This window comes from Spermophilus citellus (genome assembly GCF_964194105.1).
Source record: "Spermophilus citellus genome assembly, chromosome: 11".
Classification (NCBI taxonomy): Eukaryota; Metazoa; Chordata; class Mammalia; order Rodentia; family Sciuridae; genus Spermophilus; species Spermophilus citellus.
The window spans coordinates 110,724,104-110,752,097 of NC_138192.1; the positions used below are offsets into that span (position 1 = coordinate 110,724,104).

Here is a 27,994-nt window from a genome sequence, read left to right on the forward strand (position 1 = left end):
CATCTACTTTAAATCATCCCCAGATTACTTACAATACTCAATGCAATATAAAAACTATGTAAATAGTTGTATTGCTTAGAGAATAACAATATGTATAAAAAAAAAGTCTGTACTATTCAGTACAAAAGAAAATTTTTTTGTAATATTTTTGATCCACAGCTGAATCTATGGATGTAAAACTGTGGATATGGAAGGCCAACTGTTTAACTAAGAGATCCTTAACTAACTTTACTGGTGATGATAATGTTATTTGGGTGGTATTTTATAGTAGAGAATACTGGGCATGAAAAACCATGGACAACTCAGTGATAATCACTGATTAAAATGCTGCTGAGTTTGCAACTCTCCTGTTAGTGTAAACATGCTCAGTGGGAGCCTATGAGCCCTACATGGAGTTGCATGGCAGTCAGATTCCTTAGTAAATTCAAAGGCATGCTCAATAAACTCTAATAAGGCAACAAATAAAGTTTATTAATACAAAAGTTTAGTTATTCATAATTCATAAGGTTCCAGTGGAGTGCCATGACTTGTATTAAAAATGGAAATCTGGATTTACATGGCATTGTCCCTGAGAAAGGCAGTCTTGAATTAGTTGTGGTCCCTTAGGATGCCTCTAGGCTTAAATGCAAGAATTTAAATGCATTTCTTTGAATTTCTGATGCTGGATTAGCAATCACTTGATTAGGTTTTTGATCTCACAAATGTTACTGAACTCATGTTTAATCTGGAACATGACGATGTCTTGTATCTTGCAATAAAATAGGGATTACAATGGTTGTTTCTTAACTACAACACAGGAAAAATATATAAGAACTGATCAAATGCAGGAATAAAATTTATCTGCCAAGAAAAGTATTCACTAGAATGTTTTTTTGCTGATATATGCAAAATGCAATACGTCTAGGTAATAATCCTTACAAAAAAACATTACCGTGTGATGCAATCATCTGCCTGCTTCTCATTGTTCATCTTGCTATACAGCACAGCGGCCACCGCAAGGGGTCCTGCATCACCGCAAAGGAAGGTAATGGAACGCTTGGTCAAACAGTTCAGGCTTTGCTTCACATAGCAATGTGCCATCTGGAGGTAGGCAGGGTCCCCGAACACTTCAAAGAGATGTAAGTAAAGCACAGCAATACCTTGAAAGCAAAAAGAAAACAATGTAAAGATGAAGAAAGGACAACTGATTTTATTTTGGCATGTATGTATTCTTGATAGCTAAACGATAAGTTATGAAATCATGGTCCCCAAAACATAGTAATCTACTTAATTAATGATTTAATTAATAAGACATGTTTTGTCCTTGTAACCTAAAGAAACTCAAAGTAGGGATTGGAAAACTAAATTTCTTTTCATACAAAAAACTTTTGTGTGAGAAGGTAGTTTGTGTCATCAAATCCCCTACCTACACTATCTTTTCAGGCAGGGATTGTAAGAAAGTTATTTGATATTTGAGAAAATACATTCAATTTCTCTTTAATCTTTTCTTTTCTGTCAAGGACTCAGCTACCTACTATTAAGTAAGAGCTGTCAGTGACTTCAGCTTTGGGTTTTACTTGATTTGCTTCTTATCCTATTCTTGAAGCCTGCTACCTGTAACTGAGGTGTTGTCTGCATGTCCTTATTCCAACTACCTGTCACAGTAGATCAAGACCTTCTTCTGAAGCCAACTGGTCTCAGAGTAGACTCAAAGATGTGGAGTATGGAGCCTGCCTGCCTGCAGCATTTTCAAAAACTCTTTTTTCTCCTTAAAGTACATTTTCCATCTCATTTACCATTTTTAGAAGACACGGAGCCTCTGTTTAAATCTAAATTAATAGAGCCAATCTCTTCACAGATTTCACTGCAGTAAAAATGTGGTTTGCAAAATTACATTTCACTGTACTGAGGACAATTTTAAATTTAGATAGTTTTCTCATTTTGCATGGGTAATCTCCAAAGCTTTGTGCTACAGACAACTCAATTTCACATGTATATTAAGGCCAAATTTTCATTTCCTACAAAAGTTAATAACCTTGTCTGCTCTTTCAAAGTGGCTCCGTGTTAGTAATTCCACAAGTTGATGATCAGATGTACTACTGCTTAAGGTTTGTAGACAAGTGTACAAAACCAAGTATGTGGGTAAGAAAAAAAAATTCCCTTTCACAAATGATCAATGTCAAGAGCTTCTTCCTTGAATGAGGTCCTTAATAGGCTTCATCTCCATCCATATCACGCATATGCTGGCAATCCATTTAAATTGTTACCCTTTCATCTTGCTCTCCTATTCCCACTGATGCCTGAACTTGCTTAATTAAGTTATGTAAGCACAAAAGCCAGATAATAACATGACCGAGATCTGAGAAAATAAAAAGTGATTAAATACAAGTCCAGTGATTGTTTTCCTTTTCAGACCTTTGTCTCTCACGAGCAACAATTCCTTTTAGCCTCAATACTTAACAAACAAAATGTATTAAGGCATGCAATTTTAAGATTTGAAGTATTTCTCACGAAAAACATGTAGTCATTTTTTGAGTCTCACAATATTTCACTTATTCTTTTTCTTTCTGAACAGCAGAGAATTATCTAAGTTTCTGAGATTCCATATACTCATGTTTAATTTATCTTCTCCCTCTTGTTCTGGGCCTGGTGTTAGACTTGATCTTCAGTTTAGTGTTCACCTTCTCTGTCACAAAGCACCCATGGGTGAAAAGGATTTTAAATGATGAATGTTGCCAATTAGAAAAATTATTTTGGGCATACTTACAAATCAGCCAAGGTCAGGAAAATAAGACAGAATGTATAAGTCAAAGACATTTCATGTCTTATTAATTTTTTTTTATTCTATGTATCCCATTTTCAAGGGACTTACCAATTCTTTCCCTTTCTGCTTTTGTGCTGACTGGAATGAAGGTTTGATGATGTAGCTAGAACAGCCACTTTTGACCTTAAAGTTGGAAGTTGTGTTATGAGGATGGCAAAATGTCAAGATGAAAGCAGCCTAGATCCTAGAGAACAATGAATTTACTACACCAGTGTTTGGATTGCTATTAACCTAAGATATAAACTTCTGTGTTAAAGCTACTGTTATTTTAAGAGCACTACTACTATTTTAGTAGTGTGTGATTACGTCACACACTACTAATCCTAACCTTAAAGAATATGGCTCTTTTCAAAGCTAGCAAGTTAGCAGAAGCTAGATCAGATCATATAGGATCTTTTAGCTAATTAAAGATTTGAGGTATTACTTGAAACACACCATTTTAAATCATGAGAAGAGCATAAATAGATTTGTTTTCTCTTAAATTCACTGTAGCTACACTGTAAGGCTTGAAACAGTGGATGCAGGAGAAGCAGTTAAGGGGATGTTTCAGGAGTGGGAGTGAGACAATAGGCAGGTGGGTGTGCAGGAGAGATGTCATAAGAATGAACTGAGAAGGTATTGGTCTGAAAAGTAAAAAATAAACAGCACCTGGTAGGATAACTAAGAGGGAGACACCATGCTGTCTCCCAAATGTCTACCTTCCACAGTTGAATGGGCAATGGTGCCATCCCCCAAAGAGGGCAACAGTCATCACCAGGTTTGACAAAGGATGATGAACAGAGATTCATCTTTCTAATATTTTCTTTATTTTTAATCACAGAATATTCTACTTCTTTAAAATATGCCAACAGCCAACTTAAGTAAATTCTTGAGCTTAAGTTTGAATGTCAGATAAAATTTCCTTGTGAACTATTTGTCAAGCAAAAACTTGAAAAATTGAGATATGCTTCCTTCTTCTATCTATACTTTTTCTTCTCGACCAAAAACAATTTATATGAGTTTAATTTTGAATGCTTTTAATTATAAACATATACTCCCAATTGTTTTAAGATTTTTAGAATTATTTTTATTTTAAAAATAAAAGCCTTCCTTTTTTGAACCTGGATGTTTTGAAATTTTCATTAAAATAAAATTTAAGTTAAATATTGTTCTTTGTTGTTATTGTTGGTCTATTCCATAACTATCATTAAGCTATGAAAACTAAGATTTTCTGCCTGAATTTCATTATCTTATTAGATATACTCATATGTGACTTAAACATATGAGTATATTAAACATATGGGTATATTTTAAAAGAGAAAGTAATCCATAAGAAGAGAGATATGCTGAGAAATATGTAAAGCAAAATCTAAGTAGACATTATTTCTCCATCAATCCTCAAGTCATTAAAGGTGATCAATAAAATATTTGGGATACCATCTTAATTCCGTGTTAACTGAAGTACTCAATGATTCCCAATGCAATTTAGAAGCAGCTTGAATAAAAAAAGACAGTGCAAGTGGGAATTACTTTTCATTAAAAACAAAACAAGACAAAACAAAGAAAACCTGCTTATCATTTCCTCTGTGATCTGAGAGGCTGGGAGAAGCCCATATACTTATTACTTTGATGTTAGGACTCCTGGAGCCTGCTTGGCTCTCCTGGAACTGCAGTGTTCAATGCCAATGGTCCTACTCATCAGTGGCTATAGAAACATCAGCTATTTAAAGTGAACAAAATTTAAAATTTAGTTTATCAAAAAAAAGTTAAAAATAAAATAAAATCCAGTTTCTCAGTCACACTAACTACATTTGAATGCTTAATAACCACATGTGGCTAGTAGCTGCTGCAGTGGACAGCACAGGAACATTTCCACCACTGCAGAATGTTCTAGAAATTCTGTACAAGAAGTTCATAAAGTCTGGTACTGCTTCATAGTTCATCCTAGGAATCTCTTGGTTTTGAAATGTTGTTAACTAATTTACTTGAAAGAAAATACTGTGAGGACCAAGTAAAACTGCTGTTGACAGGCATCAGTCCTGGTTGTCAGGATAGAAGCTTTGAACCTTCCATTTCTTTCTACAGCTACTACTCTGGGAAGGGAGGGTAAATTGTTTAGGGACATTTCTAAATCTGCAATTTCCTTACTCAGCTACTTATCCTTAGCAGTACTATAAATACAGCCAGCTGTTGAGAAGTAATTAATACTAAGCCTTTGAATTTCTGAAGAATCATTAGTACTATTCATCTTGACCAATCAAAAACCTTGCTGTATCTCAAATGATATGGAGATGATAAAAATCCCCACAGATAGATGAATATCTCAAAACATTTTAATTCTGCATTCTACAGATCACTCCTTAACATTTTTCCTTTATTTTACAACCTGCCTATAGTGCTATAAAAACCTTTGCCAAGGTACTTCAGCTCTACAAGGTAATTCCTTGCAAGAAAGAGGTTTTTAAAAATTCCCCTGATGTACTCTGATAGGAAAAATCAGGTTAGATTTAACCTCTGTGGGAGCCACTGGTGGTGGTCAACTAATACCCAATAGTTTTGAAAGAAAGATACTTCCTAAGAGAGGGAGGTTATAATTGAAGTTCAAATACATTGCTCCTTTGTTGAAACTTTAAAAGCTAATTAATTATTATGTGTTCTTCTTTTTGCATTGGGGTGGCATATAAGAAGTATGAAGTAGGATCACCTGTTTTTCTACATCAGGTTAGTACTTTCTAATCTTTGAACTATTTTCCAATTTTGTGTGTGAATGCATGGATATGTTCATTTCTGTTTCGTCAAAAAAATTACAGCTGTCATTAGGGCAGCTTTCCATTCCCTGTCACTGTTGATACTGGGCACCGTACTTGCCACCAAACCTGGGTATGAACACTGCACACTGATCAGGACATTTGCTCAGCTGCTGGATTAAAGCTGAGCAATATGAGCTGCTGGCTTTCCATATACTCCAGTATTTAAGTACAGGTAAGCTGGGAAAAAACTAGTCATGACTCTGTGTCTTTATTTTAATATTATGCAAAACAAAGGAGTTGTTTTTTCTTTGTCAAAGAAGAGGTGTCATTTATTTTCAGAGCTAATTGTGCAGAAGGAGAAAATATTTAAGAAAACATTAAACTTTCCTCTTCCTTCCATTGGTGACTGAAGTTCACTGCTTTGTACATGTCAAATTTGGAAGCACTAGGTCTTTTATTCTGCCATAATAGGTGATAAATCCCTCCTCCTAACAGCTGTTAAGAGCATAGATTCTCCATGCTGGTGTTGAAGCCTGCCTTCTGCCACTTTCTGGCTGTGTGATCTCAACTCACAAAAACTTGCTATATACAAGCATTTTTATCTGTAAAACGTAAATAATAGTAATTATTCTACAGAATGACTGTGAATCTTGCTAATCACTCAGAATAGTCCCTGGCATATAACAATAATAAATGCCCAATCCCATTAGATGTTAAGTCACATTGCCCTCTTTCCGATCCCTGATTTAAAGGGACAGTGTGGAGGAAATATACTCTTCTCTTTTCCCATGTTCCTGCATCTCTCCTCCCTCCCAGATTCTCTTATCCATGAGGCTAGAATAGTGTTCCCTACATTATGGCCTCTCTCATTAGTTTTCTGAAAAGTCTGTGCTTTCTTCAGGCTCTCACTTTCTTCTTTTTTGTTCCCCACACTGTCATGCACATCTTCACTCTTTTTAGTCTGCACAGGTAGTAGCTGGAGTAGCAATCACAGGGCACTTTCCTTCCTTCCTTCCTTCTTTTCTTCCTTCCATCCATCCATCCATCCATCATCCATCCAACAAATATTTATTAAACACTGACTATGGACCTGGCTAGGCACTTAGTGCTGAAGTTATTGGGATGAAAAACATAGACACAGCTGTAGCTTTCTTTGGGTTGTCTGTAAAAGTCAAATTGCTTAGATATGTCTTCCTTCCCTCCCACCACTTCTTTTGATCTCTCTATACTTTCATCCTGCATTTTGTGCTTCACTGGTGAGGTTTAAACCCTACACTTATTTCAAGCCTCTGTCTTAGTAATTTAAGGTAACTTACAGAACAATGACATGAACATTATACACAGCACAGCTAGAAAGAGAGCAGGCAATGCTCTTGGCCTAGTCATCTATCTAGTGGCTGCTGTGAAGGGCTTTAATAAATCCGGTGTGGATTCACACCCTTGATTCCCTCCATGTGCCTTACCAGCTCTGGTTGGGAGGAGGGATAGTTGCCTCTCATGAAGGTGAAGGACATTTGCTCAGAGCTCAAATTAGACACTGAAATGCTGGTTCTGATGCAGAGCTACTTATAAGATCAAATTACAAATAGAAGACACCTGGCCAGAGTGATTCCTTTCAAATAAATATGGTGTCAGCAGTAACTAAGAGCCACATGCTAAAGCCATAGCTCAAAGGCTATACATTTGGCAGATCAGAGAAACAGCATCTTGAAACACTATAATGACTTGCAAGTTAATATTACTCTAGGGATTGTGCTGCACAGCCTCTTATTTAAAATGTTATCTAATACTTGAAAAGAGGAAATATATGCCAATCTTAGCCTCATTAATTTTGTGAGTTGGTTACAGAAACATGGGTCATGCCTTTTAAAAATAAAACCCCTGAAGTCCTAGATATTTTTTTTTTGAAGTGCGAGCTGATTACCATTTCCCTTTGGAATCATAGTTAAGACTATGGAAAAAATGAAGTTAAATGTGAGCTAGTACTTTCCCTCATTTTTCCTTAAAGACCCTAGTGAGATAAGACACCCCTTGGGTTTACTTACTTTTCTACTAAGTTATCTGCAACGGGAGCAATCTTTCCCAGAAAATGCTTATTTCTAACTCAAGAACACTTCATCTGCTCATTTAATCCTTTATAATAATTCCTTACTAGTGTTTTGTGCCTTCCATCATATAAAGCATTTTAAAAATCCTCCTCGATACTCCCCAGAACCCACAATCTGGAACAAAACCCAGTCCAATGACAAGCTAGTGTTCTGGTCTCTGTGCCACAGATGCCATGGATCTCTGGACAAGGACCACTAAGTAGCTGATGGGATTTGATTTTACAGGGCCTCCACACCTGTTATTTTTCTGCACTGTGTGCTGTTATATGTAGTCACATATAGAAGTTCTTAACTGAGTACCTAAATAACCAAAATGCTTCCCCTGCTGCTCTAGCTGAAAGAACATACTGTAAAGAACTCCTGTAAATCTACTGGGAGGAGAATTAGGGTAAAAATGAACAACTCATGCTTACTGCTGGCATGTGTCATATATCAATATAATGATAGATTATATTTCAGTGTACTAAATTTTATAAGAGAGGATGCTGGTGAAAAGAACTGAGGTTGTTTCTTTACAATATCAATTATTAACAGCTGTAAAAACTACTGATTGATTTCAGGTTATGGATGATAATGCATTTGAGAAGATCCTCAAACAAGTCTTTTCAAATACAAGCAATTATGAGGAAAGTCTTGACCAATGAATTTTATATTCAGAGACCATATTGAATATATTAACATAGGATTAGGGGATGGGGAAAAACACCTATATAAGAATGCTGGAGATTTCATTTTTCTAGCTGCAAACTGCCCATATGTTTTTCCAGGATTTACTTCATGTAAATAACTACTAAATAACCTTTTTCTTGTAGACTTAACAGGAATTCCTCTTGCTGTTCAATAAGGCTTCTTTTCCTCTTTCCTTCCAAATTCCTTTTTTGCTTCACCAGGAATTATTCTTATTTTTATTTTTAGATAAAACACTTAAATCTGACTTGTCATTAGCCATTTCTAAAATGTTTGTAAAACATGAGTTATCGGGTCGTCATTGCTCAGATTATTCCATTTCATAGCTTAAGTAAATAATCTTTGCTTATGAAATGTACAGAATAAAATGTAGAAGCTGAAAATACATGCAAATATACACTCATTCAAAGGCTAAATAATAGGACTCAAGAGCCAAGTTTGTTGTGCTGAACTCTAACTGTGTAATCTACTAGCTGTGTAACCTTGAGAGGTACTTGACCTTGCTTTTCTTCATTTTTCTTGTTTGTGAGATGGACCCATGCCATGGAGGTGTTCTGAGAATTAGAATAATGAATTAACGCAAACAATTAGGATTGTACCTAATATATAACATTAGTTATTGGTGTACGTTCACACACATTTTTGCTTCTATCATTCAAATGTCTTAGTAACTTTTAAGATGAATTATGTTTTGATCTTTACTCCTGTGCTTCAATAATCAAATTATATATGAAACTGCATACCAATGACCCTCATTCCCTTGGAAAACAAAAATTTATTCAATATAGTTCATTATTAAATTACTGAATCCTTTTTCTGAACATTAATGTATAGTAATAATCTGTTACCTCTCAACACTGTCTGAAAATTTGATTAATCACAATGCCTTATTCCTGGATGACAATGAGAGAGATCAGGGGGATTTGTGGCAAAAATTGCCTCACTTGAAAATATGAGATAGCTTTGGGGTTTTAAAACATTCTACCTTTTCTCTTTCCTAAGTTCAGGGCATTTTTACTTCTCTGTTGTAAAGAGAAAAAGGTAAGAGTCAGGTTATCTGCAAGTCAACTTGACTCAGCTTGTGATACTGCACAAGGATAACCTATAGGTATAAATATGTAAGCTTCAGTGGCAAATGTTTGAATTCTAATAATTTACTTTGTTAGTTACTTTTGTCACTATATCTCATTCTCTGCTTCTATTTAAGAATAAAAGCCAAGTTAATTTCACTTGTTAAATAGTTTGCAAAGTGAATGTACAGTACTTTCTAAAGTGATCACTTGCTTCTTTTAAATTTCGGTTTAAACCTGTACATATCACCCTTACCAAGCAAATATTTTGTATATGTGAATTATTTAGAATATTTCTATTTCAAATCTTAATCTTCTTGAACTAAACCAGCATTCAGCTATGGAACTACAGTATTACTGGGAAGTAAACCATAACAAACAAGATGGTAAAGTTCTAATCATAATGGTTATTTTCCAAAGCACATATAGCATAAAGAGATGTTATAGAAGAAATTTTAATAAGTACCCCCATCAATGTTGGCCTCATTTCTTGCTCAAAAGACAGACAACGGGAAAAACTAAAAGAGTAAAGGCTTTTGGTTTTAAGTATGTGTGTAATATTAAGCCTAAATGTTGCTTCATCTCTTCAGTAGAACTCTTCAAGATCAACTGAACAGTGAAGATAAATCTAGACACAGCGTGAACAACGCACTGTGAAGATGGGCAGCCTAGTTCGTAGCTTTCTTTAGAGTTATGAAGTAGAAATACAGATGTGTAACCACTGGATTTAATATGGACTGATGCAATGGTACAAACAAATTAAGGACTTTAGAATCCCACAACAGCAAAGAGTTTGAGAGGAAGCACAATGGACAACTGTTTAATCAAGATGAAAAAGAGCAATGTTTTGCAGTATTAAGTCTGGAACCAGTTGCAATTCCTTCTAGACTTAAGTTATACCTACCTTTAGAAAAATCATTCATGACTTGGTGTTTTGGTTCTAGGCTTTACAAAAAAGATTATAATTAAAATGAAGAAAAAGACTTAAAAAAGAATAAAGGTGTTCTGAAACAAAATGAATCTTCCAGGAAACAAACAGCTGGCAAAATATTGCTTAGCACATTTCAAACTACTTCATGATATTGATAAATTTATTACAAAAATTCCCTTCCCATCAAAGTAGACAGAAGTTAGAGATCCTTTTGCAGATGGAAAAATTGAGATTTGTCATTTAAATAGTTTGTGCAAAACACTGGAATAAAAGAGAGGATCACTTTTCTTGCTATGTAGAGGAGTTACGGCAGAGATGACTGCATTTTATTTCAAAATTCACTCTCCTTTAAGTAACAAAACCTTGGTTAACAGACTACATTTACCGTCTTTCCTTATTAACAAAAGAGACTGTGTTACTATATTCCAGCCAAGGCAAGCTAAGCAGAATTGAAATAATGAGTGGGATTTCCACAATGTCTTTTTAAGGATAAGGAATGCATTCTTCTTTAACTTTTCTTTCTTCCAAGAGTCTGAAAAACTGATATAATGGCTGAATTTTTAATGGTCATCTTTTTTTTGTTTTGCTTTTTGGTATTGGACAGTAAATCCTGGGGCGCTAAACCACTGAGCTACATCCCCAGATCTTTTTTGTATTTTACTTAGAGACAGGGTCTCACTGAGTTACTTAGGTCTTGCTAAGTTGCTGAAGTTGGCTTTGAACTCACAATCTGCCTGACTCAGCCTCCTGAGCCACTGGGATTACAAGCATGCACCATCACATCTGGCTTAATGGTCATCTTAATCAAAAGGCAGACCTAGTGGCTGAGGGATGATGAAGCAGAAAGAAGCCTGCATTCCCATTAACATCCTAAGGCTATCTTATTAACCCTCTCTCAGCTCCTTTTACATGAAAGAAAAAAAAAAACCTTATCTAAACCACCATAATTTTTTTGAGTATAAGCAGTTGAACCAAATGTATCCCCAGTTTGAATGCAATAGGTATCAAACAGTATTTCTACTGGAGAAGAAAATTCAACACAATAATTTAAAATCCTAATTATAATCATGTAGTTTTCTCACACAAACTATATATAATGATAACTTGCAAAAGCTTTCATTGCACACTGACAACAAATGCTCAATAAATATCAATGTTGAAGAAAGGAAGTTGTAAAGGTTTTCTATAATAAGCTAAAATTTCCCCAAATAATGAAATTAAAAAAATATTTTTTAGTTGTAGATGGACACAAATCTTTTCTCTAATTTATTTTTATGTGGTGCTGAGGATCGAACTCAGGTCCTTATGCATGCAAGGCAAGCACTCTATCAATGAGCTACAACCCCAGCCCAAATAATGAAATTTTTGACAAGTAAAAAATAAGTGCAAACAATAAGGTAATATTTATAAAAATATGGTGCAAAAGTTGTTGCTGCACAAAGTTAAAAAGCTATAATTCTTGATTTCTAAAAAGTATCATTTTTAGAAAGAACATGGGCATGTAGAAAGCAACATACAAATATATCATCATATAAACATTGCTTTGACACCCAACATCAAGTATTTTGATTGTGTTGTTTGTGGATGCATTTTTTGGTAATAAATTGAAGTTACAAATAGATAGTAGTTGGTAAACTATAAAATAATGGGAAAAGGCATTAATATTATGATCTTCTGTGGTCAAATCAACTTTAATTTCTTGTGAACCTCAGAGCTTTATGTCATTCAGACTGTCTCAACACTGAAACAGGGAAGCATTTAACTTAACAAAACACTAGAGGAGACAGTCTATTTTATATGGGAATAATGGCTTTTTAACAGTGTTCGATTAGGGGACATTAGGAATCTTGCCTCGAAAGCCATTAGCAAATTTATCCAGAAGATTTTATGTTACATCATAAAACAACAAGAAACTGAAGATATCCTAAATGGCTTAGTACACCAATTTGCTTCAGATACTTGCCATATAAGCTGCTTTCAGGAGCCAGTAATGAGTATCACAGATACTCAAGGATAAAAGACACTGACATTCAAAGGAGATGATGCCAGACAGCCAAGAAAACAAACAACTTGCATTTTATTTTGGAGTGAAATTTATTTTATTTTTCTACAGAAAGCCTAACTCTTTTTTTTTTTTTTTCATTTTTGTGGTGCTGGGGATTGAGCCCAGGACCCTGCATATGCAATCTATGCATACACTCTCCCACTAAGCCACATCCCCAGCCTAGAAAGTGTAACTTTCAATTAGTTTCTCAACTAGCTCTAGCAGTTAGGGAGTCTGAATAATAGCTTTTCCTAACATTGTCCAATACTTGAAATCAGTCCCCACTTCTTTTCCTCCTAAAGCAAGATATCTTGTAATAAGTAACAATATAAGCTCATCTGAATGGCTGATTTAGGGGTTAAGTCATTCTTTTGTAATCAGTCCAAGAATTAAGTCTAATAATCTATCTCAGCCTTTCTCTCTCCTCTTCTCTTTGGCCAGGGAAAATAACAGAAACTCCAAATATATTAGGAAAAGATTTGTAAGTCTAGGCATTATATATTATTACCATGTGGTAATCAAAAGGAAAGCTAAAAACAACTTGAATTGTATTGGTCCCATTTTATTCAAATTCTGATAATTTTAAATAAAGAACAGTAATATTCCCCAATGAGATTAATCTACTAATTACACCACATATGGAAAACAGCAGATAACAAATGACAATTGTGGTAACTTCCTTCATTTTATTCTCATCTTAACAGTTCCAATGTTAAGCTTCTAAAATCCACAAAATCATTAAACTTAAGACAAATGGTTCAACATTATCTAGTCCATTCTTTTTTATTTTGTAAAATACTAATCTTAAAGCTCCCCAAAATTATAACTTTGCTGATTCTATCTGCCTTCCCTATCCTTGTAAGGAAAAACAGAATCACTTATTACTAAAATGGATTGCTAAGAAATTGCTGTTATACATTTCTTTCATAAAGAAGCCCTTAAATTGCACTTCATATATCACTATCTGCAACAGGAACACTGATGCTTGTAAAATGGAAGTTGGGTCCCAATCATAACCTAGGAAATCAAAATATCTGCTATATGATCCAGGAACCTACATTTTAATGAAAAGCATCATGTCTTCAAATGCAAAGCTCTAGAATACAAACTTGTTCCTCCATTCATCAAAATAAATGGGAAACACTGGGTCTCTAAGACTATGCTTTCTTCAACATTATAACATAGCTTCTCTCTTTTGTCTCTCTAAATTAGGTCAACTATTTTTAGTTCTTCAATTTTCCTTCTTGGTTTCTCTCTCATTTTTTTTTTTTTTTTGACACCAATGTACTATTCGTTCCCAATTTTCTCCCAAGCTTTAGGTGTTTGACATAGGTACACAGCAAATGCAAAACAACCAGCAATGATCATATGAATTAATTCATGAACTCAATACTTTACCCTGTGTGCTGTAGAGATCCCTGTTACAGGACAACTGTTTGATAAATGATACTTCTAGACATATTTTATTCCCTGAGGATAAATCCTTCTTATCTGTTACAGGTACTATGCTTTGAAACTTTTCTTAATCTCTTTCCACTGAATTCCACTTCCAAACTTACTATGTAATGCTTAAAATCAGTTTTTTACTTCAGAAAGCTACTAGCCATCTAAATGTTAGGCATGAATATGGGCAGTATGCTTACCATGCCATAAATTCTGGGAACTGGTAACAGCCCAGAAGCCTGAGTTGAGAACACAGCATCTCCTAAAGGCAGTGACTCACAGGCAAATGCAAGAAGCACTGAAAGGTGTGCCACTCAGCCAGACAGCACTTGAAAGGTAACACAGTGGATCTCATATACAATGCTTATGCCAGCTCATTAGCACTCTGTACCTGTCCAGCCAGTATAACCAGTGCCATCCCGAGGGTCTGCTGACTTTAGGCCTCTTTCCATTTGCTGAAGGAGCTCTCGAATCTTATTGGTCAAGCGCTGTGAGAACTCAGGAGTCAACTGTAGGTATTAAGGGAAAACAAATATTAAAAAACACGGTCTGAGCTGGATGCCCATGCCTGTAATCCCAGCAACTTGGAAGGCTGAGGCAGGAGGACTATGAGTTCGAAGCCAGACTCAGCAATTTAGTGAGGCCCTATGCAACTTAGCAAGACCCTGTCTCAAAATAAAACATAAAAAGGGCTGGGGATGTGGCTCAGTGGTAATGTGGCTCTGGGTTAAATCTCTAGTAACCCCCACCCCCCCCCCAAAATAAATCCCCCAAACAAAACAAAAAAAAACAAAAAAACCCACCCCAAACAAACAAAAAAAAAAAAAAAGAAAAAGAAAAAGAAAAAGAAAAAAGAAAAAACGTGGTCTGCTGGGTGTGGTGGCTCACGCCTGTAATCCCAGTGACTTGGTAGGTTGAAATAGGAGGATAGTTTGGCCAAATCAGCAAGACCCTGTCTCAAAATAGAAAAGAAAAAGGGCTGGGGATGTAGACAAGTGGTAGAGCACCCCTGGGTTCAATCTCTAGTATAAGATGGGGAGAGAAATTTAAAAAAATTTTAAAACATGGGCCACCCAACCTCCTGGAGGACACTTCATTTCCACCTAGACCACATTTTTCTACCGGGAGAACTTTACAATTAACATGTTAACACAACTTAAAAGTACTACTACATTTTTCTACTCAAGACAAGAAATATGTTTTAAGTTAAATGTTTTCAAAGATTTTTCCACCTAATAGGGATCATCTATTATTTGAAACAATATTTTTATATGTAAAGTCATTATTAAATTAAGTATGAATTAAAGGTGTTGTTTTTAACAGCAACACTGGACTCAAGCAGTTATAACATAATAACATAAATCCTCAAAAGAAACTTGTGTTTTTGTTGTTTTAAATAATGGAAAATTAAAAAAAAATTTTTTTTTGGCAAAAAGTATAAAGAAAGCAAAACAAATTCATGCATATCAGGAACCTCAAGCTGAGTAGAAAGAACTTGTCAAACCTACCATCAAAACCCATACCCAGGAAAGTGCCTGGCAAAAAGAAAGGGCTTCATAAATACTGCTGAATCAATGAACCTGGCTATATCCTCCCCTGTTATTAGTTGAATGATCTTGTCCGCCTCATAATTTTTCTATGTTTCAATAACCTTCATAAAGTCAGGACAATAACACCTGCCCTACCAATTTCAAAAGGTATTCTGAGGATTAAATGAGATTGTGTGTTACATTTTTTCTCAGACATAAATGTTGACATTTTTACAATTTTTTTTAGTAGGCCAAGGGTATATGACAAGTAATAACTTGGATATGGATTGAAAGTACACTAAAGTTGGAGGTCTGGGGTTAAACGTAACATCCATATGAAGGCCTACAGATGTTAGGCAACTATGTTCCTACAGGCATATGAAAAATATTTTTAAAGTTCTATATATAGAATCTTTGAGTGTCTTAAAAAGTCACTTTAAATTATCAAACATTTTAGGAACTTCCTGTGATTCTCAGACTTGGATTTCACAAACCAATATAATTTCAAAACAATATAAAGGAATATCACAAAGATCCAAATATTTTATATTACCTTGTGAGTATGGTACAAACAAATCTAACCACTGCCTATTGTCATCAGAATCCCATTTTTAAAAAATGAGTATCTTAACAGCATAAAAGGTAAAAAGGAAGTATAAAGTTAATAATAATAAGACATTAAGATTCACTTCTTAGTAGCGCTATTGATAAGGCTGATCAGATTTTCAACCACATCTGGCTTTACTCTGAAGCACCACTATGATTCCTAACTTTAGGATCTGAAGATGAAACCACATTGTTTGACAGACATATTCCCATTATTTAATAATTTCTGTCAAAAGGTTAAGATTTCAACTAGCCTTGGGAATTAAGTTTATTATGATAAAATATACTTCAATATTATTATAAAGGTCTATAAATCTCAAGTAGATAGAAGAGTGTGAGAATACACCACCTTCTGTACATAGATCATGTATAATTTATCATCTTGCCTGGCCTTACATTGAGGGGCCAAGAATAATGAGACTGCCTCAACCTGAGAAAGGGACGATACTTTCTACTTGGAACATGCTGCATTTAATAAAGGTGACTTGCCTGAGAGTATCGATTACATGTGGCAGACCACCAAATTATTCAAACTCTAGCAAGTACATGAAAAGTCTCTAAAAGTCCTTTATTCCTGACAGATGCCAGAAAACAAAAGAGTTTCTTATTGAATGAAATCTTTATGTTAACAAACGAAGGAGGACAGATCTCCAGGGTCTGTCTGATCTTTTGAGTTCAACATTAAACAATTTTAGAACTGGTATGCTAGTTTCTTTGTAGGATCTGTCCAAAAACTGAAAGACAAGGATTCCAACATGGCGGCGGGCGCAGAGAGATCAAGTCTCTGACCTCTTCAGCTGTGCAGGCATAGGGAGTCGTAAACAACCTAAATCTGTTTGCTCAGGATCACTAGGCAATGCTGAGCTGATATGGATCTGGGGCGAACAGTCTGGGCCTCTCAGAACACACACTGAGCCCGGATCTGCTGAATTCAAGCTCCCGTTCGCCTGCTTCCCGCAGACAAACAGCTGTGACTCAGCACTAATCCATCCGGCTGAAACAACTGGTCAGCCCTTCTCATCCTACGGAGGTAAATGCCTACCGAGCCTTCATAGGTAGTGGCCACAGGTTTGAAACGGGGCTTGGGAGAGACAGTAAGGACCCACCCGTTGCATTGGTCGCCCGGCAAAGGGAAACGAACTGTCGCCATTTGCAAGAGATACCACCATGGCAGAGAACTGACGTCACCTGCGGCTACAGGTGTGTAATTCCCTAGCCTTCCCTCTCCACACATTGGGGAAACCTTAAGGGACTCTCCCAGCTCTCCCGTGAGCATGATAGCCAGACCGAGGGAATCAAAGGTGGCGCGGAACCGGCGGCGCGGACTACCGCTCCCACCAGTGCTGACAGCTGAAGTCTCTTACACCAGCTACCGGGGGCGTGGCTACCGGAGGGCAAGTAAAATTCACTGAGGATTCTCAGCCCCAAGCTCTACAAACTTAGGGTCTGAGGGAATGGCAAACTGGAAGAGTGTGCCCAGTCGTTCATGAAAACAGTGCTCCCGGGAGCAGCAGACCTGGCGTGTACCCAGTATTGTGGTGAGCGGCACCCGTGAGAGGGGCCTGGCTAGAGGAAAAGTGGGAAGTGACTAGACACAAGAGGAGGCCCTAGGCACTCAGGATTGGAGACTCGCCCAGTCTGGGAGGAGCTGCTGCACAGTGATTGGTTCCCGCGTATTGACAGGAGAAACTTGGCCTGGTAGGCACAGCGCCACCTACTGGAAGAGAAGTTAATCAAACTCTAAGACTGCACTTATTAGTTTTTTTTTTCTTTTTTTTTTTTGATTTGGGTTTTTCTTTCATTTTCATTTTCTTTCTTCTTGTTTTTTTAAATTTTTTTTACAATTTTTTAAAAAATTTTTTTTCTTCTAATTTTAATTTTAATTTTTTTATTATTTTTTTTTAAATTTTTTTTTATTTCCTATTTTTTTTCTTCTTTTGTCTTTTCATTTCTTTTCAATTATCTTATCCCCCTTCCTTGAATTTTACCTGCTTACTCTCATTCTCTTTAGTGACTTCTTCCCTTCCCTTCTAATACCTTTCCTCCCAAGCATCTAATAAATTTATAGGAGTAAACAGTAACTCAGCAGTCAAACAGAACAAGAAGTAACATGAGCAGCTTCAAAAAGCAAGGAAGAAAAGGAGTACAAACAATGCAGGACAGCCTAAATATTCAGGAGGACCTAGAGTCATCAGAAAAATGGTCATATAAAGAACTCAAGGAACACCTTAGACAGATGGAATGGAACCTTAAAGAGGATACAAGACAGCAAATTCAAGCAGCGAAAGAACACATTGAGAATGAATTACATAAACAGATAAAAGAAGAAGTTAAGCATCTTTATCAGGAGATAGAGATTATAAAAAATAATCAAACAATAATTCTAGAAATGAAGGAAATGATAAACCAAATTAAAAACTCAATTGAGAGTATCACTAACAGAGTGGAGCAAGTAGAAGCCAGAACGTCAGATAATGAAGACAAAATATATCATCTTGAAAAGAGTCTAGCCAACTCAGAAAGGCTGGTAAAAAATCATGAGAAAAACATCCAAGAGTTGTGGGATAACATAAAAAAACCAAACTTACGAGTCATCGGGATATAAGAAGGTACAGAGATTCAAACCAAGGGAATGAGTAACCTGCTGAATGAAATAATTACAGAAAACTTTCCAGAAATAAAAAAGGAAACAGATATACAAATTGAAGATACATACAGGACACCGAGCACACAAAATCACAGTAGACCAACGCCAAGACACATTGTTATGAAGATATCCAATATACAGAACAAAGAGAAAATATTAAAAGCTACAAGACAAAGGAGACAGATTACATTCAGGGGTAAACCAATAAGGTTAACAACGGATTTTTCATCACAGACACTGAAAGCAAGAAGGTCATGAAACAATGTATTTCAAACACTGAAAGACAATGGATGCCAACCAAGAATTCTGTATCCAGCAAAATTAAGCTTCAGGTATGACAACGAAATAAAAATCTTTCATGATAAACAAAAGTTAAAAGAATTTGCAGCCAGAAAACCAGCATTGCAAAGCATTTTGAGCAAAACACTACACGAGGAAGAAATGAAAAACAATAACCAAAACCATCAGTAGGAAGTGCCTCGGTAGAGACAGAGGGCGAGGGGAAAGATAATCATGGAGAAACAAACTAAATTTTTTAAAAAAAGGATAAATAATCAAGCATGGATGTAAGTACAAACCATATATCAATAGTAACTCTGAATGTTAATGGCTTAAACTCTCCAATAAAGCGACATAGGCTGGTATCATGGATTAAAAAATCAAATCCAACAATATGCTGCCTCCAGGAGACACATCTGATTGGAAAAGACATACACAGGCTGAAGGTGAAAGGATGGGAAAAAATATACCACGCACACGGTCCTTGTAAGCAAGCAGGGGTGGCCATCCTCATATCGAATAAAATCGACTTCAAGACTAAGTTAATCAAAAGGGATAAAGAAGGACATTATATACTGTTAAAAGGAACCATTCACCAACAAGACATAACAATTATCAATATTTATGCACCAAATAATGGTGCTGCGACATTCATAAAACAAATTCTCCTCAAGTTCAAGAATCAAATAGACCACAACACAATAATTATGGGGGATTTCAACACACCTCTCTTACCATTGGACAGATCCTCCAAACAAAAGTTGAATAAAGAAACTATAGAACTCAATATCACAATCAATAACCTAGACTTAACTGACATATATAGAATATATCAACCATCATCAAATGGATATACTTTTTTCTCAGCAGCACATGGATCCTTCTCAAAAATAGACCATATATTATGCCATAGGGCAACCCTCACTAAATATAAAGGGGTGGAGATAATACCTTGCATTTTATCTGATCATAATGGAATGAAACTGGAAATCAATGATAAAAGAAGGAAGGAAAAATCCTACATCACATGGAAAATGAACAATATGTTACTGAATGATCAATGGGTTACAGAAGACATAAAGGAGGAAATCAAAAAATTCTTAGAGATAAATGAAAATACAGACACAACATATCGGAATCTATGGGACACAATGAAAGCAGTTTTAAGAGGAAAATTCATCGCCTGGTGGTCATTCCTCAAAAAAAGAAAAAACCAACAAATAAATGAGCTCACACTTCATCTCAAAGCCCTAGAAAAGGAAGAGCAAAACAACAGCAAATGTAGCAGAAGGGAAGAAATAATTAAAATCAGAGCGGAAATCAATGAAATTGAAACAAAAGAAACTATTGAAAAAATTAACAAAACTAAAAGTTGGTTCTTCGAAAAAATAAATAAGATCGACAGACCTTTAGCCATGCTAACGAAGAGAAGAAAAAAAGAGAACTCAAATTACTAATATACAGGATGAAAAAGGCAATATCACAACAGATGCTACAAAAATACAGAAGACAATTAGAAATTATTTTGAAAACCTATATTCCAATAAAATAGAAGATAGTGAAGACATCGATAAATTTCTTAAGTCATATGATTTGCCCAGACTGAGTCAGGAGGATACACACAATTTGAACAGACCAATATCAATGGATGAAATTGAAGAAGCCATCAAAAGACTACCAACCAAGAAAAGCCCAGGACCGGATGGGTATACAGCGGAGTTTTACAAAACCTTTAAAGAAGAATTAATACCAATACTTTTCAAGTTATTTCAGGAAATAGAAAAAGAGGGAGCTCTTCCAAATTCATTCTATGAGGCCAATATCACCGTGATTCCGAAACCAGACAAAGACACCTCAAAGAAAGAAAACTACAGACCAATATCTCTAATGAACCTAGATGCAAAAATCCTCAATAAAATTCTGGCGAATCGAATACAAAAACACATCAAAAAAATTGTGCACCATGATCAAGTAGGATTCATCCCTGGGATGCAAGGCTGGTTCAATATACGGAAATCAATAAATGTTATTCACCACATCAATAGACTTAAAGATAAGAACCATATGATCATCTCAATAGACGCAGAGAAAGCATTCGACAAAGTACAGCATCCCTTTATGTTCAAAACATTAGAAAAACTAGGGATAACAGGAACTTACCTTGACATTGTAAAAGCTATCTATGCTAAGCCTCAGGCTAGCATCATTCTGAATGGACAAAAGTTAAAGGCATTCCCTCTAAAATCTGGAACAAGACAGGGATGCCCTCTATCACCACTTCTATTCAATATAGTTCTCGAAACACTGGCCAGAGCAATTAGACAGACGAAAGAAATTAAAGGCATAAAAATAGAAAAAGAAGAACTTAAATTATCACTATTTGCAGATGACATGATTCTATACCTAGAAGACCCAAAAGGGTCTACAAAGAAACTACTAGAACTAATAAATGAATTCAGCAAAGTGGCAGGATATAAAATCAACACGGATAAATCAAAGGCATTTCTGTATATCAGCAACAAAACTTCTGAAACGGAAATGAGGAAAAACACTCCATTCACAATATCCTCAAAAAAAATAAAATACTTGGGAATCAACCTAACAAAAGAGGTGAAAGATTTATACAATGAAAACTACAGAACCCTAAAGAGAGAAGTAGAAGAAGATCTTAGAAGATGGAAAAATATACCCTGTTCATGGATAGGCAGAACTGACATTATCAAAATGGCGATATTACCAAAAGTTCTCTATAGGTTTAATGCAATGCCAATCAAAATCCCAATGGCATTTCTTGTAGAAATAGATAAAGCAATCATGAAATTCATATGGAAAAATAAAAGACCCAGAATAGCAAAAGCAATTCTAAACAGGAAGTGTGAATCAGGCGGTATAGTGATACCAGATTTCAAACTATATTACAGAGCAATAGTGACAAAAACAGCATGGTGCTGGTACCAAAACAGGCGGGTGGACCAATGGTATAGAATAGAGGACACAGAGACTAATCCACAAAGTTACAACTATCTTATATTTGATAAAGGGGATAAATGCATGCAATGGAGGAAGGATAGCATCTTCAACAAGTGGTGTTGGGAAAACTGGAAATCCATATGCAACAAAATGAAACTGAATCCTTTTCTCTCGCCATGCACAAAAGTTAACTCAAAATGGATCAAGGAGCTTGATATCAAATCAGAGACTCTGCGTCTGATAGAAGAAAAAGTTGGCTCCGATCTACATATTGTGGGGTCGGGCTCCAAATTTCTTAATAGGACACCCATAGCACAAGAGTTAATAACAAGAATCAACAAATGGGACTTACTTAAACTAAAAAGTTTTTTCTCAGCAAGAGAAACAATAAGAGAGGTAAATAGGGAGCCTACATCCTGGGAACAAATTTTTACTCCTCACACTTCAGATAGAGCCCTAATATCCAGAGTATACAAAGAACTCAAAAAATTAGACAATAAGATAACAAATAACGCAATCAACAAATGGGCCAAGGACCTGAACAGACACTTCTCAGAGGAGGACATACAATCAATCAACAAGTACATGAAAAAATGCTCACCATCTCTAGCAGTCAGAGAAATGCAAATCAAAACCACCCTAAGATACCATCTCACTCCAGTAAGATTGGCAGCCAAAGTCAAACAACAACAAGTGCTGTCGAGGATGTGGAGAAAAGGGTACATTTTTGGTGGGACTGCAAATTGGTGCGGCCAATTTGGAAAGCAGTTTGGAGATTCCTGGGAAAGATGGGAATGGAACCACCATTTGACCCTGCTATTGCCCTTCTCGGACTATTCCCTGAAGACCTTAAAAGAGCATGCTACAGGGATACTGCCACATCGATGTTCATAGCAGCACAATTCACAATAGCTAGACTGTGGAACCAATCCAGATGCCCTTCAATAGATGAATGGATAAAAAAAAATGTGGCACGTATACACAATGGAGTACTATGCAGCAATAAAAAATGACAAAATCATAGAATTTGCAGGGAAATGGATGGCACTAGAGCAGATTATGCTTAGTGAAGCTAGCCAATCCCTAAAAAACAAATACCAAATGTCTTCTTTGATATAATGAGAGTAACTATGAACAGAGCAGGGAGGAAGAGCAGGAAGAAAAGATTAACATTAAACGGAGACATGAGATGGGAGGGAAAGGGAGAGAAAAGGGAAATTGCATGGAAATGAAGGGAGACCCTCATTGCTATACAAAATTACATATAAGAGGTTGTGAGGGGAATGGGAAAATAAACAAGGAGAGAAATGAATTACAGTAGATGGGGTACAGAGAGAAGATGGGAGGGGAGGGGAGGGGGGATAGTAGGGGATAGGAAAGGTAGCAGAATACAACAATTACTAATAGGGCATTATGTAAAATTGTTGATGTGTAACCGTTGTGATTCTGCAATCTGCATTTGGGGTAAAATTGGGGGTTCATAACCCACTTCAATCTAATGTATGAAATATGATATGTCAAGAGCTTTGTAATGTTGTGAACAACCAATAAAAAAAAACAAAAAAAACCTGAAAGACAATAAATTACATTATGATTTGGGGGCCAGAGTTTAGATTTGTGGGGTTTTCCCCTCAGAAGTGAATTAATTTATAAGAAGTATGTAATTGATAAGTAGCCTAAATAGCAAGTTACATTTTTATTAAAGGCTTCTATCACTGGGACACATCTTCTAGTGTTTTCTCTGCCAAGCTAGCATGAAGCAACACATCCTCCTCTAACAAGACAAGGCATATACTTCAGCTTCCAGATCTGGAGGGCTAGGCAGAATGCAGGCCCATCTGGCCAATGGGAATCCACCTAACTTCAAGATAATGATTAAAAAAAGCCTTGTTGGCAGCTCAATAATGGCTTTTAAATTATCAGATTGACCCTAACTCCATACACATATGGGTAGCCTTCTATAGTACACCTTCTATCCCTCCTACCTGCATTACTGACCCAAATTAATCTATAAAACTAGTGTCTTAAGGGAGGAACCAAAAGAGACGCATAAAGTTAACTTGACAGATATGAAATCTGTAAGATCATTATATAAAACTGTGTGTGTGACTGATAACTTTTGAAGAAATACAGTGATATGAAAAAAAAAAAAAAAAAGATGTGTCTAATCTAACTCAGGATTTCCCAAACTAAGTATTATTAAGCAGAGGCCTAAGAAAAAAGAGGCTCCTGAAAGCAAGTGCTTTCAACCTTCTGTTTTTTTTTCCCCTCAGCCATGGAGATGTCCTGGAAAGGGTGTCAAATAATTTCAGGCGTATTTTCCACCTTTCTCTTTGCATTATTAGTTTAAAAGCGTCCTTACCACACAATCAGTTTGCTCTCATTATTACCTCATCCACACTTGTGTACAGTCATAAAGGAATAACATCCTGGCACCAATGAATACCATTAGGATTCCTCACCTCTTTTTAAGAAGCAAACCAAAATGTATCAGAAGTGCCAAACACAGGGCAAACTGTGCAACCGCCAATTTTAATAATTTATATTCCCAGAGACTGAGGTTATTTCTTTATTAATAGCATTAATAACTTTATCTTATAGCCAACATGTTCAAAGAATGCACTTTAACAAATATTTCATGTATGTTGAAGTTATCTTTTATATTTGTCCTCAAATCACATTTTTAAAAATGGGAATGGCATCCGCCTAAAGCAAAACTGAGCTCCTTTCCCAACGCTTGGAGGGTGGTGTAACGGGCAGGTAGGGATGCAGGCAGATACACCCCAAACTCACCCTCCCAGCAGAATCAAAGTAGCATTCGGCCAGAGATTTGTTATAATCGGCATAAGGATTCGGGAAGGCCCTTTGAGCCATGCTGCCGGAAGCGAGCCTGCAGAACAGGGGGAAAAAAGATCCTAGGTTGAGAAAGGGGCCTCGCGAGTTGCGAGGGCGGCAGCCGGCGCTCCTGAAACCCCTTCCTGGCAGCTTCTTCCCGGCAGCTCCGGGGCAACCGGGCGGTATCAGCGGTCCGAGTGGACACAGGGGCCCCGGTCGAGTCGCCAGGGCACGGCACCTTAGCGAAAAGGCTGCCGCGGCCCGAAACCCACCGAAATGAAGAGGACCCGTTTCGCACCCCACGTCCCCAAGCCTGTGATTAAAAGCAAGCGGGGAATCCTGAGGCCTGAAGCGTCCCTCCGCCTGGGCCTCACACCACGCAGCCTCTGACAACAACAGAAGCGACGCAATCACCGCCCACTTCCTGCCAGCAGGACCAATCAGAGTCTTCGCCGCGGCCAAGGCCCGCCCCCTTGCTTTCAGTTTATTAAAGGGGCAAGAGTGTGATTACTAAAGGATAATGCAAGGTAATTTAATTTGTGGGTAGCAGCAGTGAGGACATCTTAAAAAAGAAATACACATGTGCCCAATAGTTTCTACTCTTCTTTTAATGCGAATTCAAATCCATATTTATAATAATTGGTTAAAAAAATCTGGAGAAGGAAAAACAGACTGTTTTGAGATCTCAACATATATCAATGTTACTACTGCTCTGAGTAAATAAAATTGGCATTATAATGACTTTCTACAGACCTTTAAACCTTTATGTTTGTTTAAGAAAAAGAAAAAGAAGAAAGAAAAGAAACAAAAGTACTAACAGGACCACCATTAACAAAAACAAGGAAATGCTGAAAAAAGGGATAATAGGTGCTTTGGGGATAATTTATACTTAAGGGCACTCTAGAGGCCATGTGAATACTCAAGTGACAATTGATAAAACTTCAGGAAATGACTTTATAAAAACCTAAATCACAGCTCTTACACAATTGAATTTGTTATAGCCCAAATGGGACCATAACAATAGATACTGAAGCCCTTAAAAAATGAGGCAAACCGAGCAAAAGATTTACAAAACACAATTTCAGTATAGGAAGGAAAGGAAGGAAAGGAAGGAAGGGAGGGAGGGAAAGAAAAAACCCTTAAATCCCACCTGGAACACATTAGGCCCATTCTGTTGTTTCAGAGAATTTTGGACTCCAGTTGAATGGCAAAGTCACTCCTTTTCCTCCCCTTATTTAGTGAAGGATCCTAGCCTTCTACTTTCAATTGTTGAAGTTCAGCTCCCACTCCAGTTATGCTCACTCTGGACCAAGTTTGTCCCTCTGTGGTTGCCATCCTAAGCTTTCTCAGATTTTTTTTTTAACTGTTGCTCTCCCAGAAAAACATATTAGCTCCTTTACCTCACCAAATTCAGGAAGATTTAGTAGAGACTTTTAGTGAATCTGAAACTGAACATTGTTCTTATCTTTAAAAAATGGTTGTTTGGAGGAGCAACTCATATGAGAGAAAAGGAAAAGGAATTAGAGGTATTTGTCAATTTGCTTTCATTAATAATTAAGAACTTAGTATGAATTTTTATCTTACTCATGGCCTTTATATGAGCAATTAAAATCATATTGAAGTGTCATATTGTAGCATGGAACATGGGGTTTGGGTTTTTTTCCTTGTGAATTCAAAGAATGAAATCAGACACGAGGGTAATACCAAAGTAATAGGATTTATTGGAGTGATAAAAAAGAACAGAGCTTCCAAAGGGGAGGAGTCCCAGGAGAGGGATATCAAAGAATGGCTGTTGTCTAAGGTTTTATATGGATCTGTAAGGGTTAATGGAGCTAGCCCCCTCCCCAATCCTGGATAAGACACTTAGTGTCTGTGAACTCTTCACTTGCTCTTTGGTCACTCCTACCCCCCCCCCAGTTTTTTTCTTTTCTTTTCTTTTTTTTTTTGACTACACAGGAGTCAACTTGACCTTGATGAGGCCTCTTTTGTGTCTGTATCTTCTCATCCCTGCTGAATAGAAACCTGACCTGAAGGAGCCCAAGTTTCCTGCCTGTTCACTTTAACCCTTTCTCCTTCTTCAACATTTAAGTACATTTAAGATTCATAGGGGGAGCAAGGCATCATATCATAGCAGCTAGCATAATGAAAGCATGAAATAAGAAAAGGGAAAGAGCAGAAGGAGGCAGGGAGAGAGGGAAGAAAGAGCATGTTAGCTTGGAGGGCAGCCTCCCATGACTGAAAAAGCATATACTATATGGATAACATGAGACTGATTAGGGGCTCTCAGCCTCAACACTATTGATGTTTTGAAACAAATGCTTCTTTTGGGGGGACTTTCTTGTTCACTGTTCAGCAGTATTCCTTCCCACTACCCACTAGATTCCAGTTCCAGCCCCCCAAGTGGTGCTTGGTGATGATTCTTCCAGGTGACAAATGTCTGTTCCCTGGGAGGTGAGGGCGTGACAAAATTGATCCTATTTTTGTGGTGGTGGTATAACCCAATTGGTATAACCAAAAATGTTTAATAAGATCATATGATTTTATTCCAATATCCCCATTGCAGATATGGCTTGCTAGAATAATGTTAGTGAATTCTCAGGGAACTTTTGCATATGTGTTGAAAATGCTGGTGCAGAATTGGTTTAACTATAACCTTGGGATTTAGTACAGCATCATCAGTGCATTCAAGACCCTCTTTTGTCTCCTTACTGGTCTCTACTTCCTGCCCATTATTCTCCTCCAGAAGGCAACTAGTACAATGTTTAACTCATATGTCCTTTGAAAAAATATGTCATGTTTAGTGAAATCATGCAAGAAATACTCAATAACCTATATTTAGATCTATCTGGATTACTCTATGTACAGTTTGCTATTTTTAGATAATTGTACAAAAGTTTCATAGTATACATTTATATCAGTTTGTATTATGTTGCCAATAACACAATACCACAGACTAATTAAGGTATGAAAAAGAGGTTTGTTTGGCTCATGCTTCTGGTTCAAGTTCAGGAAACCACAACTGGTGATGGCAGAGTCCTGAGGTGACACAGAGCATCACGTGTGTGTGTGTGTGTGTGTGTGTGTTTGCGCACGCGCACGCACGTGTGTTCTCTTCTTGCTCCTTCTTATAAATTCACCAAGATTACGTTCTAAGGGCTCCACCCACACAAATTTATCCAATTCTAATCTCTCCCAAAGGCTCACCTCTAATATACCTTAGGTAGATTAAGTTTTCACCCTCTTACTATTTCACATTTGAGATTAAATTCCAACACATGAAGTTTTGGGGGACCCACTGAAACCATATCAAAAC

General features: G+C 36.6%; 1 protein-coding gene across 3 annotated transcripts in view; it reads right to left on the minus strand.

Moving 5' to 3' along the window:
• LANCL1 (LanC like glutathione S-transferase 1) overlaps positions 1–25,089 on the minus strand; it is a 39,455-nt gene extending 14,366 nt beyond the window's left edge. Inside the window, exons 1-4 of one of the 3 annotated variants that reach the window (XM_081261668.1) lie at positions 24,980–25,089; positions 24,640–24,736; positions 14,207–14,324; positions 932–1,139 (exon numbers count right to left, since the gene is read on the minus strand). In XM_081261668.1, coding sequence (XP_081117794.1) covers positions 932–1,139; positions 14,207–14,324; positions 24,640–24,720 — 407 coding nt within the window. In that variant the 5' untranslated portion in view covers positions 24,721–24,736; positions 24,980–25,089. Of the gene's footprint in view, positions 1–931; positions 1,140–14,206; positions 14,325–24,639 lie in introns of all 3 variants that reach the window. The other 2 variants (XM_081261667.1, XM_081261669.1) reach the window with 2 other exon arrangements.
• Between the last annotated feature and the right edge of the window lie 2,905 nt (positions 25,090–27,994).